General features: G+C 42.9%; 1 protein-coding gene across 6 annotated transcripts in view; it reads right to left on the reverse strand.

Annotated features, from left to right (window-relative positions):
• The window catches only part of LOC110988622 (protocadherin Fat 1-like), a 92,734-nt gene that overhangs the window by 14,827 nt on the left and 62,889 nt on the right, over window positions 1–15,018 (reverse strand). For 5 of the 6 annotated variants that reach the window (XM_087132441.1, XM_087132440.1, XM_022252325.2 and 2 more), the window contains exons 9-25: window positions 14,313–14,336; window positions 11,794–12,875; window positions 11,239–11,502; window positions 10,805–10,954; window positions 10,399–10,576; window positions 9,551–9,772; window positions 8,736–9,365; window positions 8,194–8,499; window positions 5,320–5,534; window positions 4,774–4,918; window positions 3,476–4,563; window positions 3,082–3,235; window positions 2,704–2,934; window positions 1,928–2,314; window positions 1,330–1,544; window positions 799–936; window positions 251–394 (exon numbers count right to left, since the gene is read on the reverse strand). In XM_087132441.1, coding sequence (XP_086988567.1) covers window positions 251–394; window positions 799–936; window positions 1,330–1,544; window positions 1,928–2,314; window positions 2,704–2,934; window positions 3,082–3,235; window positions 3,476–4,563; window positions 4,774–4,918; window positions 5,320–5,534; window positions 8,194–8,499; window positions 8,736–9,365; window positions 9,551–9,772; window positions 10,399–10,576; window positions 10,805–10,954; window positions 11,239–11,502; window positions 11,794–12,875; window positions 14,313–14,336 — 5,573 coding nt within the window. The remainder of the gene's footprint in view (window positions 1–250; window positions 395–798; window positions 937–1,329; window positions 1,545–1,927; window positions 2,315–2,703; window positions 2,935–3,081; window positions 3,236–3,475; window positions 4,564–4,773; window positions 4,919–5,319; window positions 5,535–8,193; window positions 8,500–8,735; window positions 9,366–9,550; window positions 9,773–10,398; window positions 10,577–10,804; window positions 10,955–11,238; window positions 11,503–11,793; window positions 12,876–14,312; window positions 14,337–15,018) is intronic. The other variant, XM_087132439.1, reaches the window with a different exon arrangement.

Below are 15,018 nucleotides of genomic sequence, written 5' to 3' on the forward strand. Positions count from 1 at the left end.
ATCTATCTTGAAATGTATACGTATAATCTTGTACCAAAATGTGTGCATCCAAGATTTTTTAAAATGAAGGTTAATTCTGCTGTCATTTCCTCTGCAACTCCCAGTGGTTAGTGTCGAATTACAACTCCTTTTAGCAATCTTTTTGAAAACAGGCACTTTCTTCCCAAAAGACTGCCCCTCTTCCACACAACATGGGAGTGGATTGGTCTTGCAGCACTGTGCTATTCTCTAACTCTGCCTGTGACCTTACCCTCTTGATGACAGTGTAGTTAGAGCGCAGGAACCTTGGTGGATTGTCATTGATGTCTCCCACCGAGACCTGGACAGACACGTCGTTGAACTGGGCCGGCTCACCTCCATCGCTGGCACGAATGATCAGAGAGTACGAGGAAGTCTAATACACAACACATATTATGAAACATAAGGCATTTCATTCAGGGATCACCAGGTACCTTGACAGTGCACTCTGATATTATTTTAGATGCTGCCAAGTGAACAAAAAAGCATTTTCTATGTTACTCTATGTCTTAAGTGCTCATTACCTGAACTCCAATGGTATTTTGGCACGTACTTTCCCTCACTCTAACATCAATCACTGTGCATGACACTCACGGAACTCTTTTGGAACATCAAATACTAGGAAGAATATTAAAGGTCCATGTCCAATAAATGGTGGCTGGGTTCTAATCTTGTGAGTCCTCCAAAATTCTCTTGCTAAAAACCTCTGGATGATTTTGAAGGAAACTAATAAAGTTAGGGTTAATACAGTACTGATTTATTTTGCATCTGGGCTCTGACCTGTTCTCTGTCTAGTTCAGCAGCCACACTGATCAGGCCATTCTTCTCGTTGATAGTGAACTGATCAAAGAGATCTCCACGCAAGATGGAGTATGTCACCTCCCCATAGGCACCACTATCTGCATCAGTGGCCAAAATCTACACACAAGATGATATACAATTAGAGTAGCGACAATAAAAAGTTTACATTCTGTCAAATGGTTCACAATTTTATCTCAATCTAATGCAATCATTCAATCCACAAAGTAAACTGTATCATCCATGACATGACCTATGACTTTGCCAAATGACAAGATGACAGTCTTTATAAGCCACATATAACATTCTATGGAAACTGACAAAAGACGTTTTTTTCATTCTGATCCCAACTATGGGATCAGAACGGCATGCTTGTCATGCTTGTGTATATAATGCATACAGCTGGATTAGGTATTGTGGCACAGAAGAGAAACATGCATTTGATTCCAATCTGTGCATGGGCAGGGCTGACTGGATCCCTCTATATCTGTTTTTCTTATCTACTTGGCTAACCTGCACGATGCTGTCTTCTACCCTGGCCACCTCGTTGATTTCACTGTAGTAGATGATCTGACCAAACTGGGGCACGTTGTCATTAGCGTCAGTGATGTAGATGCTGACCATGGTGGTGTCCGACAGCGGACGGAGACCACTGTCTGTAGCCTTGATGGTCAGATAGTAGCTATTGGACATCTCAAAGTCCAGTGAATTGGCCACTGTGACTTTGCCTGGAACAGAACAGGGAGCAAAGAGTACATTCACAGAGCCAGACATTTACAAATTTGTAATTGAAAAACAGGTCTCAGAAGTATCCTTCTGGGGGGTCAGCCTTGGCTAAATTCCTCACAGTTGCTTCTTACTTTTAAAACCAAATGAAGCAGAAGAATTTATTAAGACCTCTCCAAAAGTGCAAGTTTCACAGGAAGTACATATCAGAATTTCTTTATCAGCAGATGTTGTATTTCTTTGGGTCTTGACTACTGACAAGTGCCTTATATACGCAAAGTCAAAATTGCTGAATAAAAACCTGTGAAATACATGTATTATTCATTACCTATTTAAACAGACACGTTACTATGGAGACATTACCGTGTGCCTGTGTGAAGCTTACCTGTGTACTCATCCACGTGGAATTTGTTGTGTTCATTGCCACTGATTATTTCATATGTGATTAGGGCATTCACACCCACGTCTTTGGTCAGTGCCTCAACGGTCACAACGGTCGTCCCGATAGCCACGTCCTCTGACAGGCTGGCATTATACAGGTCATGCTCAAACTGAGGCTCGTTATCATTCTCATCCAGAACATTGACCACCAGCAGAGCCTGGGAGACCAGGAAAGGGTTATTGGCATCTGTGGCCTGCAGGGTCAGGTTGTAGATGCTGCGGTTCTCCCGGTCCAGGACCTGACGCAGGGTGATAATGCCTGAGGAGGGATCGATGCTGAAGCTCTGGATGTCTGGCTCCATGATGGAGAAGGAAAACTGACGATTGATACCTGAACAAACAAAAAAAAGTTGCATCAGTCTTTGAAACTCTGTGGTACTAAGTTAGACTCGAGGGAACATGTGTTACATTTGCTCGGTGTAGAAGTACCTTCTCACTGGCAAAACAGAAAAAAAAAGCTGGTGGTGACTGTTTCAGCTGGACGCCAAAACAACATGTAAATTATGCAAAGATATTCCAACTTGGTTGAGTACTTTCAGTGTCCCCAGCCAAGTATGCATAAAACTCAGTGTACACAGGGTGTGCCTACCAATGGGACACTGGTACTGTGTACAAACGTGCCATGGACAGTGCTGAGTTTTCACATGTGCATGGCTTGATCAACTCTGCTATTAGTAATCTGATTTCCCTCAGAATTGAGTGTTGGGAGTTTTTGTTTACCTGTGTCAGGGTCGATAGCTTGGATACGCGTCAGCAGGGTGTTCAGCGTGGTGTTCTCACTAACACTCTCATTATACACACTGGATGAGAAGACGGGAGCGTTGTCGTTCTCATCCAGAAGTCCCACAAAGATCTGGGAGACACAGGAGAAACTGCCATCTGATGCTAATGCCTCAAAGTGGTACAGGGATTGTGTCTCGTAGTCCAGTGGGCCTGCTGAGCTGATTTGCCCTGGAAAGGTCACATAAAATGATTTAAGAGATCATCAGTGGACTTTCAAATGTAGACCTTCCAAGAAATCTCAGCGGAACAGGAAGACAGCCTCCGACATATACTGGAAATAAGATTAGGGCAGTTTGTCTGAGCAAAGATTCCTACCTGTGCTCGGGTTGATGGCAAAGAGGGCTGCATCATCTCCACTCAAGGAGTATGTGATGACTGCATTGTCTCCAGCATCGATGTCAGTAGCTGACACTTGGATGATGTCAGTGCCAGAGGGCAGGCTCTCTGTGACGTCATCTGAGTAGACAGTCTGTGGGTTGAGAGAAACGGTTAAGATCATGTTACTACCAGGCGCAAAACTCATAGTGCTGGTAGGCATACAATTATGTTTGTGATACACAGATTTGTTACACCAAGAAAACAAGAAGAAAAAATGCACAAAATGTCATGTGGGGCATATTGCTTATAATTCGTTCTGGGTTGATTTGGTAAGAGAGCAAAAATGTCCTAAGCAGTTTTATTCAGCAACCTGGCTTGTTGAATGAAATACCTGTGCACAGATGGGTGTGTTGTCGTTAACATCCAGGACTGTGATGGTGACCATTGTGGCATCCATGTAAGCTCCATCAGTCACTGTCACATTCAGGTTGTAACTTTCCTTCAACTCCCTGTCAAGCTCCCTGGACACAAATATTTGGCCCGAGTTACTCTCGATGGCAAAGTGGCCAAACGGATCCCCTTCAGTGATGTAGTACACCAGATTGGAGTTGGAGCCCAGGTCTGAATCAGTGGCCAACACTGCTGTCACTACAGTCCCTATAGCAACAGATTCTAGCACCTGGCCAGCGTAGAAAGGGTGGGTGAAGCGGGGCGGTGAGTCATTGAAATCCATCAGTACTACGTGGACTGTAGTTTCAGCTGTGTTCTGCACCTCGCCTATTTCACCATCCGTGGCCACCACGACCATGGTGAAGCTGGGAAACATCTCCCAGTCCAGGCTAGCCTTGGTCTTGATGACTCCCGTCTCTGAGTCCACTGCAAACATGTCCAAGGCCTCTAAGTCCTCATCTTCTTCCGAGGGAGCAAGATTGTAGCTGATCTGCCCAAAGATGGCAGAATCCACGTCCATGGCATGAACCTGCAGGATCTCTGAGTCCACTGGGATGTTCTCTGGCACACGGATCTCATAGGAGGAGTCATCAAAGACAGGTGGGTTATCATTGACATCCAGCACGGAGATAGCGACCTCCAGGAAGTTAGCAAGCCTAGGGACTTCCTGAGTCTCCGCCTTGACGATCAACTTGTACCACTTGCAGGTGTCGTAGTCCAGCTGGCTGGTGACGGACAGTACCCCGTCATCACGACCAATGCTGAACTTGGCCGGGTGGTTGGTGCGTGGGTCTGTTCCCAGCACCAGGCTGTACATCAAAGTCCGATTGCTCTGGGCTGTCAGTGTGGTGATGGTATCTCCGATGGCGTGGTCCTCAGACAGCTCAAAATTCAGCATTTGCTCTTGCCCTTGGAAGATGGGTAGCTCATCATGAGAACCGAGCACGTAAATACTGACAGGGACACGGCCAATGAGAGATACCGCTCCACTATCAGTGGCTTTCATGAAGAATACAAACTGAGTGCCCTCTGCAAGGAAAGGAGCAAATTACAGTACTGACATGAAGTAAAAAGAAGGCTCTAAGGAAATCAAACCCCAACATTTGATTCAGTTTCTATTCCTGTTGTGATGAAATGGCCTTCTTGAAACTCAGTATTTCTGATAGAGATTTCCAAATGTTAATGTGAATCTGTTTTGGATGACATGGCAGATCTGTGACTGACGAGGAAATTTTTTACCTTTGCCCTGCAATGACTGCCTGACAGACAGCAGCCCTGTCTGCGTGTTGATCTCAAACTGGTCGATGATGCTGTCCGATGTGCCATTGTCAAAGTAGTAGGTCAGCTGGCTGTTGCTGCCTAGATCGGCATCGTTGGCCGAAACCTGAGAAGGGACAAGGGAGAGAACATGAATGAATTTAAGATTCTGAAGAGCGATATCAGCATATTTCAAAAAGAAAAACATGGGAAATGAGAAAGCTGAACTAACAGGTGAATCTAATTTGTTTATCAAAGACTTGAAGTTTCAGACAAATCCCATGATGTTAAAAAACTAATCCATAATGTTAAGAAATGTTCAGGGGGCAGAGCAATTACATTCCATCTGGCAAGAAAGAGGTTTCTTGATTTTTTTTTCTTTTTCTTCGGTGTGACCTGAGGGGATTTTTGAAAGTTAGCCAGGTCGTACCCTACAATATGCAACTACCCTGATCTACTAGAAGGCAAGGTTGAGTATAAATATGAGAATGGGTCTAAGTCCTTCAGCCATGACCAGCATCTACTCACCTTGATGATCTCGGAACCGACCTCCAAGTCCGCAGGGATGAACGCCTCATACTGCTGCCGCTCAAACTGCGGCCGGTTGTCATTCTTGTCTGTCAGGATGACATTGACCTTGGTGTAGCTGGTCTTCCCACCAGGGTCCGATGCCATAATGGGGATGCTGATGGTGCGCTCCTTAGAGTTCTCCTGGTCCAGTGGGACTCGGGTTCGAATCTCACCTGAGTGAACAGAGACATAATCTCATGAAGAACATGAAACCCAATGTGCAAGTCAAGTGCTGTTGAAACACAATCTTTGCCTTTTCTATTTCTAACACACTGCTGAATTGTTTTTTGGCATCCAAGTTCTGTTTACCCTTCCCCCAACCCTATTTTTATACCTACTAGAAAAAAAATCTAAAAAGGTAACCACTTCTTCAAATTTTCAAAATAATACCACCCTGCCAACAAAGTCTGTTTTGATTTTGTCTGAACACTCTGCTCTGTTGACCACTTCTATGTTGGATGTATTGCGCCAGGGATTATGCTGTGTTGATGTTTCACAACTCAAGTTATATTTGTAAGGTTTGTAGTGTGAACTGGAGCAGTAGAACTTTCCCTTGGATATGAAGCAATAATACAGAAACCTTCATAATGAATTAGTGTTTTCTACAAGACCAATAGATTAATTATGTCAAGTGCATAAACCTAACATTACTTCAGATTTCCCAACCTGACAGATTTAACGAGCTGTTGGACAACAGATGGAACTAAAAATTAAAAACGCCTCATCAAAACTCCCTCTGAAAGGTTTGAAATAAACAAAGATTCCACCGGCAAATTTGACTGGGTAGCCAAATGGGATATTTCACATTCCTTTTACGGGATTTTTCAATTAATTAAATTTGAAATAGCCAAGTTCCCATAGAAAATCAAAATATTGTAAGGGTTACAATGCTTCAAATGTACATGCATGTATAATACTCAATTAACAATAGGTGGGACTCTTTTAACTGTACAAAAACTGCATACTATCCAGATTAATAGAGTGCTACATTGAGCAGCCAACAATAAGCATGGTGTAGACCAGAGGATAAATGTCCTATACACTGTGCAGTGAGTAAGATTGCAGAATAACGGATCACTTGTTGAACTCTCAAGTACTTTCAGATATGCAACCAGACAAAATCATGATGAAGTGAAAGTGCCCTGAATTGCTGTGGAGTGTAAACATTTAGGCTTTCTGGATGCTATCAGGTTAAATAAACACAGGGTGTGCCTTGGGAAAGGGGTACAGAGAAAGTTTCTTCTTACAATTTCAAACAAACCATGGCCAGATTGGCAGGATGTCAGGTCCCAGACAAAAATGCTTCAGTGTGTTTAGTCTTGGCTAGGGCACACTGTTTGGTGAATTTCCCAACGGTAGATAATGACTCGATTTGTGAAAAGTACTTTGATCTTAAAAAAAACAAACACATGTTTTGTAAACCAATTGTGAGGGATTGGTTTGACACAATTCCACAGACCTCAATATTGTCATGTCTTGCTTAAATATTACTGTAGTCTGCACTTTTGTGGCTAAACTCAAATCTCAACTATGACTTTCAGAAAAACAATTTTCACTTTCACTGTGATCTCATGAATTGTCCAGGATTTTGTTATGCCTTGAACTCAGGATGAGCTGTACTGTGAGAAGCAAGAGAAGTAATTAACAGTAGTTGTGGTCCATATTTGTACATGCATACTGATGTGTGGTAGAGTATATGTACATGCAGGCTTTATATTATACATTGGACTCCCTTGAACAAGAAAGGGAACATATTGGGGTACGGGCAAAACTGAAGAAACCAAACCTAGTTACAATATTTCTTTCTTCTGACCACATGTTATAGATTAAAACTGTGAGAGGGACAAGAAACGACTACAGCCTTTTGCCTCCAACCATCAAGAAACATGATTTACTAGGAATACAAGAATGTCTCCAAATATTCTTCAGAATTCTAAATTTGTCCATCAAACTATCTTTCAACTGTGCAATGGACAGTTCTTTGAAATTTAGAAATAAAACTGGCATCTTCCCCACTAAAAACAAGCCTTAAAATTCTTATGTTAGAAGTCAGATGAACAAAAATAATAGAATTATTATGGACAATGTAATATGTGCAGCAACTCTGTCACTCAGTGCAGACGGTTGAAGATTAGTGTGCAGACAAAAATCATTATTTGTGTGATCATTATTGAGGATATGTTTCAAAGCCAAACTTCACACTTGTTAGCAGGCTGAAAGCAGAGAATCAACAAAAAACAAATCCCATTCATTCCTCTGGGAGGGTTTTACCTAGTGGTTTAGCGTTATCACGTTCAAATTCCACCCTAGTAAACATAAAACCTGGGAAATTGTACAGAAACTGTTAAATACCAGAATAAAGAAAAACAGATAAAAGAAAGAAGTAATCACTGTCAATTTGAAAGATCCAGTGAGAGGCGAGACGCATCACTGTCAACTGACTGTCAGCAAGAAACAAAGTTGAAAGAATTGATTTGTCGATTTTTAATGATCAGAATGCAACGGATTCCAAACTTGAAGATAACTAGACTATAATGCCAACAATATTTTTAAAAGCAAAAGATCCAACAATAATGAGCAGAAGCACAGGTTGGTTACAGAGAAACACGTTTGTTAAAAACCCACACGTCTCCATGCCTTCTTTACTGAACACTGTATTCAAGGCAAGGGTTTGTTAGAAATTAAATACCAGAAAATAAACAGAAACAATGTGATTATATTTTTAATTTGAGATTTGTTCCCATTTCAGGAGAGGTCCTTATTTCTTCAGCCCCCCCCATTATCTATAATAGAACTTGTTTATTCCTTGTTATCAACAGAGGGCAAACTTACCTGAGTGGCTGTCGATTTCGAACCTCATCCTGGCCTCGTGGCCGATGATGGAGTAGGTGACATCACCATTGGGACCCTCGTCAGCATCGTTGGCCACCACCTGGAAGACCACGCCCCCTGCGGTCTCATTCTCGGGGAACTCGATGTTGTACTCACTGAGGCTGAACTCGGGGGCGTGGCGGTTGACTGGGGCCAGGCTGACACGCACCTGGGCTGAACTGGTAAAGACGCGGTCTGAAACGGACACGTTGAGGGTGTAGCGGGAGGCCAGACTGGGCTCGTGGGTGTTGGACAAACTGATGACACCTGAAGGAACAAATTTAAAATACTTGTTTGACATTTGCCATGGTGAGAAAGCCAGATAAAAGGATGACACAGTTGATACTTGGTAAGTTGATCAAGTCAACAAAAATACCACTAGTACCAAGAAATATGTGTCATTTTACTTGAATTTTCATGTGAATTTTTGAACAGTTTCTTAGATAATTTTTCAACAGTAAATACAAGGTAAACATATGCAGAAAGGAAAAACTCTCACTTGCCTGTTTTACTATTGACAGCAAATGCCATTTTGTCATTGCCAGACACGATGGAATACGTCAGCTTCCCAGTGTCAGATATGTCAGGATCGGTGGCAGTGACTGCAGTCACAAACTCGCCCCTGGCAGCCAGCTCACTCACGGTGCACTCATACTGTGCTTGAGAAAACACTGGTGGGTTATCATTCATATCTAGCACCAACACAGTGATACGAGTCTCGCTACTTAGCATGGGAACCCCAGAGTCGGTGGCCAGCACTACGAAGTCATGGCGTGGGTAGCGTTCATAATCCAGGACCTGGGAGGTCAAGATCAGGCCGCTGTCTGGATCCAGGTGGAAGAAGCTGGCAACTTCCCCTTCTGTGATGATCCGGTATTCAATTCGGCTGTTGGCCGGGGAGTCTAGGTCCGAGGCCTGCACCCGAGCCACTGTGGATCCTACAGACACTGCTTCTGACAGGGTGGTCTGGTACACCTTCTGATGGAAGCTGGGGGCAATGTCATTGATGTCTAAGACCGTGATGTCTAGCATGACAGAAGCAAAGGCCCCTGTCAGAGTGTCACTGGCTTGGATGGTCAGTCTGTAAGCCTGTTGACTCTCATAGTCAATCGGGCCGATGACGTTAACCACACCTGGTAAAGGCCATGTATAAAAATTATCAAGTCACTTCATAAAGCTAACAAAATTATCAAGCAAATGAATGACTGCATGGTTGATGGTGCAAAATCTAATTAGAACATGCCTATAAGTGTTCATAAAGATGACTGTTTTCCCCATGCATGGGAAATTGGTTCACTGGTTCCCCTGTAGGACCTACCTGTATTGGGGTTAATGTCAAACTGGTTGAACTGGTCCCCGCCACTGACACTGTAGAGGACATCTCTACCATGGGGACTGATGGCCTGGATCTGAATGATGGCTGAGTGCAGCTGTATGTTCTCAAGGATGGAGGCCTGGTAGTACTGTTCCTGGAAGAGTGGCATGGCCTTGTTCTGGACAGTGATAGGTACGTCCACCACAGCACTGTGACGGGGCTTTCCTGAGGAAGAGGTAATCCAACACAGCGGCATGGGTTAGTCTGCACCAGCAGCCAGGATTCAACTCAGTTCAACGTTAATCCACCCAAGATTCATCACTGATTTCATCCAGACCTTTACACTTGTCTTTACACTTGAGGACTGGGGATTTTACACTTGTCCTCAGTTATCTGACAACTGACTTATGGTAAACTTAATAGCATAGTGACAAGGACAGCCTGAAAAATCACTTTATAAAGGATATCATTTCTACAAGAAAAGAAGCTGAGATTAACTCAATCTTCAAGCAACAGCTGATCCTGGCAAGGTACCTAAAACTTGTACCTATGACCATTATACTGAATAACAAGAAAGTGCTCTGTCAAAACAATGAAGTGAAACTATGTCTGACACACAAACACAAACTTATCCAAATCACGTCATACATGTATATCGCAATTCCACGCCTAAAATGGAAACATTCAACAAATTTAGTTTGGGTTATTTCCATTTTTCTTTGGTATTCATCAAGTCTTCGCGTGGAGTTTCCAAATCTCAAAATTCAGTGACGAATATAATATCAATCTCGATCTTTGGTTCTTCGCAAGACAAGAAAAGCAGAAAAGATCCTTTAACAGGTTGGACTTACCTTTGTCACTGGCTTTGATCTTGAGGGTGAAGTTCTTGTTCTGAGAGTTGGCTCTGAGGGGCCGCCTCACCACAATGGTGCCGGTGGTGCTGTCGATGTCAAAGTGACCTTCACCACCTTCCACCAAGGTGTACTTAACCTCACCATTCAGACCTTTGTCCCTATCAACAGCAGTCACCTTTGGTAGGAAAAAAAATGAAGTAATCATTGTTTTTCATCTTCAGTGATCAGATCACAAGTGAAATACTGCATCAACTAAAACGGATGTGCAGCTACAGTACTTCAAAGGTTCAATTCCCATCCAACTCAGATTCCCTTATAATGTATTTTATATTTTGAGTTAAAAAAGGTAACATTATGCTATTTTGAAAACCGTAGAATTGAACACTGACATCTGTCTGCTTACCTGTCTGACAACTTCACCAATATTAGCATCCACTTGAACGATGGCATTGAAGAGGTGATGCACAAAGACCGGCACGTTATCATTGACGTCCAGAATCTCCACGTGCACAATCACATGGGCCATGCGAGGGGGATCCCGCATATCTCGTGCCTGTTAAGATTGAGATAGAGCATTAAAATTAGCTGAAAGTACAACACAGCACAAGGTTACCAATCAAAATGACTCATAAATCAATACCTTTAAACTGGTAATTGGCTCTGCTTGTCAAAAAGAATGATGTGCTATATTTCCACAAAGAAGCCGAGTAAAGCAGCTAAATGTACAAGTCATGAGCACCAAAGTTTTTACAACAAGGAGCATACCTTGAATCCAGTACACATACAACGGATGAGACATAAACAGTACAATTCAAGATTTTTGTCCTTTTTTAATACCTCCACTACGACATTGTACTGGTCCTGTTTTTCTCGGTCAAAAGCCACGCCGGTGTTCCTCAACACTCCTGAAGTGGGGCGGATGTCAAACATGCCATCTGGGTTGAGGATGGAGTAGGTCAGGGGTTCGTTCAGTCCATTGCCCAGCACGTTCAGGAAGGCCAGGTCTCGCACTGTGGTGTCATTCTCCTGGATGACCGTGTAAATGTCGTCCAAGGCAAAGCGCAGCTCTGAGGCAGTGCGGGGCACAGCTTGGATGGATACCTGATGGGAAGAGAAGAGTAAGCTACATGTTTAAAAGAACAAATTGATTGACATCTAAACAAGGGCTTTGCATACTTTGAACTTCTCTTTTGACCTCTTTTTTGATAGAAACCTTAATGTGGTTTTCATTTTAAGTCAAAATATCAGAAACATACTCAGATTGGAATGCTTTGTATGGTATGTGAAAGGTCCAAACTATCTTTTTTTTCCTATTTGAAAAACAGAATCTCTTCAACAAGCAGAGGAATCAAATTCCAAGTTGTTATATTCATGAGGGTAGGTGACAATTACCTCTGCATAACCGTAGTACAATCCATCAGTTACACGAACGCCAAGCTCGTAGGTTCCTTGGATATTTGAGCTATCAGCGACAACAAGGACCCCGGTGGTGGCATCTACAGTGAATTCCTTGCCCTGATTACCAGTGATAATGGAGTACTCTAGCTGGGAGATGCTGACAGTGTCTAGGTCCACGGCTTCTAAGGTCAGGACCGTCACCCCTTCGAAGGTTGGCAGAAGGAGGTTGGCCTCAAAGATGTCTAGGGTGAACTCTGGTGGTGAGTCATTGATGTCGACTATGTGGATGGTGACGTGGGCTGGACTGGCTGCCCATAGCTCGGGGTCTCCAGAGTCATGGACCTGAACGCTGAAGTCAAATTGCGAAATGTCTTCGTGGTCAAGAGCCATACGGGTGCGGATAGCACCAGTGCTAGGGTCAATCATAAAGTACTTCTGGGCATCCGGCTCCACAATCTCATAAACAAGCTGGGCATTGCGATCTGAGTCAGTGTCCAGGGCAGCAATGACCAGGGGCTGGTTAGCTGCATCCAGGACTACGCTGGATAATGGTGCCGACTCGGTTATACTGCCCTCATAGTTGGTGGCAGTGAAGAATGGCGGGTTATCGTTGACATCCTGTACGTGGATCAGCACCTGGGTTGTGCAGCTCAGTCCAACCATGTTAGTGGCCTCTAGGGTCAGGTTGTAGTACATCTGCTCCTCAAAGTCCAACGAGACCTCCGTGGTGATCACGCCTGTGTTGGCATTCACGTCAAACCGCCGGGCATGGTTGCCGTCCAGGATTCGGTAGTACACTGACGAGCGGCTGACGGCCACCACCTCCATCACAAACTGGTTGGGCCGGCCATTCTCCATCAGCTCCACAATGTGCTCAGCCTGGGAGAACTTAGGTGGGGCATTGTTGGACAGGGTGACAGACACGGTGACAGTAGTGAAACTACTAAGAGAGGGAGCGCCATGGTCTTTAGCCTTGACAGTCAAGTCATAGATGGCCTTCTCTTTGCGGTCCAGCTCCTTTCCCACAGTGATAATACCCAGGATTGGGTCAATATTAAAAGCTTCACCAATGTTGCCTGGCAAAGAAGAACACAATACTCCAAATTATTCAACAGCTCATTATTGCTTTTCTAACCGTAACCCCCTGGATCACCTGTGTGAAAATCACACAAACTTGAAGGATTAAGGACTGTGTTAGACTCTGCCAGCATTTATACAGAGATGTTTTTTATCTCTACAAACAAGTGCAAATGGTAAATCCTGGAATCCAGGCCTGAGAACAGTAATCCTGAGTTCTCATTAAAGAGTAAGAGTAGCACATCACAAGAGGACTTAGTATTGAGAAGAGACTACTGTTTGATTCTGAAGTCAATACACTCTCCGTTTACACAGGACAAGGAAAAGTAGATAAGTGAGATCCATTTTTTTTTCCAGTGTGCATGAAATCTATCCTCACAAGTGCAAAGAGACAGTTTTCGAACAACTCACAAGGAATGTTCAACTGTTGAGAATTTACTTCAAAGGATTAAGAGGACAAGACAGCTACAGAAGATGCACACTCCTTGGACACAATGATTACCCACTTGCATTGCATGTATCTTTTAAATTCATGATTGGAAACACTGTGTATTTGGCACTTGTTTCAATGCTTTGTCAATACACATTTATATGAAGGAGAACGGGCAGAATCATGCACAAAGCTGCCTCTGTAATGCAAGCAACTACATATGATATGACAGATGCATTCACTTCATTACATGACATTAGTAACTATGTGTGTCATATGGGTAAATAGCTCTCTCAGTCCAGTTGTCTGTAAAATGCTATGGTCTATAACACTATGGTCTGTATGGATATTCCATTCATCAACACTGCAGTCCATCACTAGTTGTATGGATACACAAGGAATTCTATGACACACATACATGTTGGTATACACTGTGGATGCAGCATTTCTTGTTAAAACCTAACATTATGAATTCAGTTCAAAACTGTTACGCCTATGTCCCTAATGGAAGATTCATAACTTTTAATTGAATTTTTCTATTTCTTCAAATGGGTCTTCCAGTCTCATTTTATTTGTATCATTTGTTAATGTAACAATTGAAAGAAAAGAAAACCAACTCATTTCTATTTACGAGTCCGTTTCAGCATGAGTTGCATGAAAGAATGAAGAGGGTTAATGTAAAGAGGACAACAACACACTGGGTAGGAATATTAAAAATAAAACTGAGGCCCCTGTCAAGTCAAGGTGTTCAGTGGTGAAAGGCCCAGAGGAAGTGCTACTCCACCACAATTTGCAGTAATATCACCAACCTGAACTTTCACCATACATGTACACCATCCAGTTGTATAATATTTGCCATTTGACAAAATAGAGTAACTCCCCAATTAAATTGATCAGGGACACAGACACAAGTGGAAAAACCCGCAGAATTTTATACATTAGTATGAGAATGAGAGACATGCACGCATCAAAAATGTCCAGGAAAAGTGTTCAAAATGAAGCAAACCTTGCGGTCTGTCTTGCCTGTTGACTGTTATTAAACACATAAGAAGGGGAAAACAACAAAAGAATGATCAAAGAGAATTCCATGAGGATGATAATACACAGGGGGAAAATGAGATCATGGAACGCACATAGTCAGAATGTGGAATCGATATGAAAATACATGTACTTCTCTAGTTTCAAATTGGAATTTTTTACCTGTCTATAAACCAACCTTCATTGCTTACTCCAGGAAAACATTTGCTCCCTAAAGAACTTAGAGTTGATTTTAATGACAAGTTATTCAGCTTCTATGTACTACCAGGGTACCTCACTACAGGAAAATCATTGCAACATTAGCCTTCGCAAAGAGCAAGAACTTGCCACTGAAGCCAGGAGGTTATTTTGTCCCACAAGGTTTTCATCATGTTAGCAGGGGGGGGAGGTCAGGGAAGTTTTATGCTATTACAATGATACCAACAAATGGGGAACCCTCAGCAATCACAGAACATTCTCTGTGCCCTAGCTTTTCCAGAATGTGCCACATGAATGACACACAGCACAAAACCACACAGAGGAGACCTCTCCCCTTCACTTCCTTGAAACCCCCTGGATTATACCTTTGCCAAGTACTTACATGATGCCCATTCCACTAACATCTAACAAAAGAAGTATTGGGCAATAACAATGGATGCTCACTGTTAATGCACTGTGTTTCTTTGATAGGAAAC

This window comes from Acanthaster planci, linkage group LG02 (genome assembly GCF_054643075.1).
Source record: "Acanthaster planci isolate LZ-2023a linkage group LG02, COTS_SCS, whole genome shotgun sequence".
In the NCBI taxonomy this organism is placed as follows: Eukaryota; Metazoa; Echinodermata; class Asteroidea; order Valvatida; family Acanthasteridae; genus Acanthaster; species Acanthaster planci.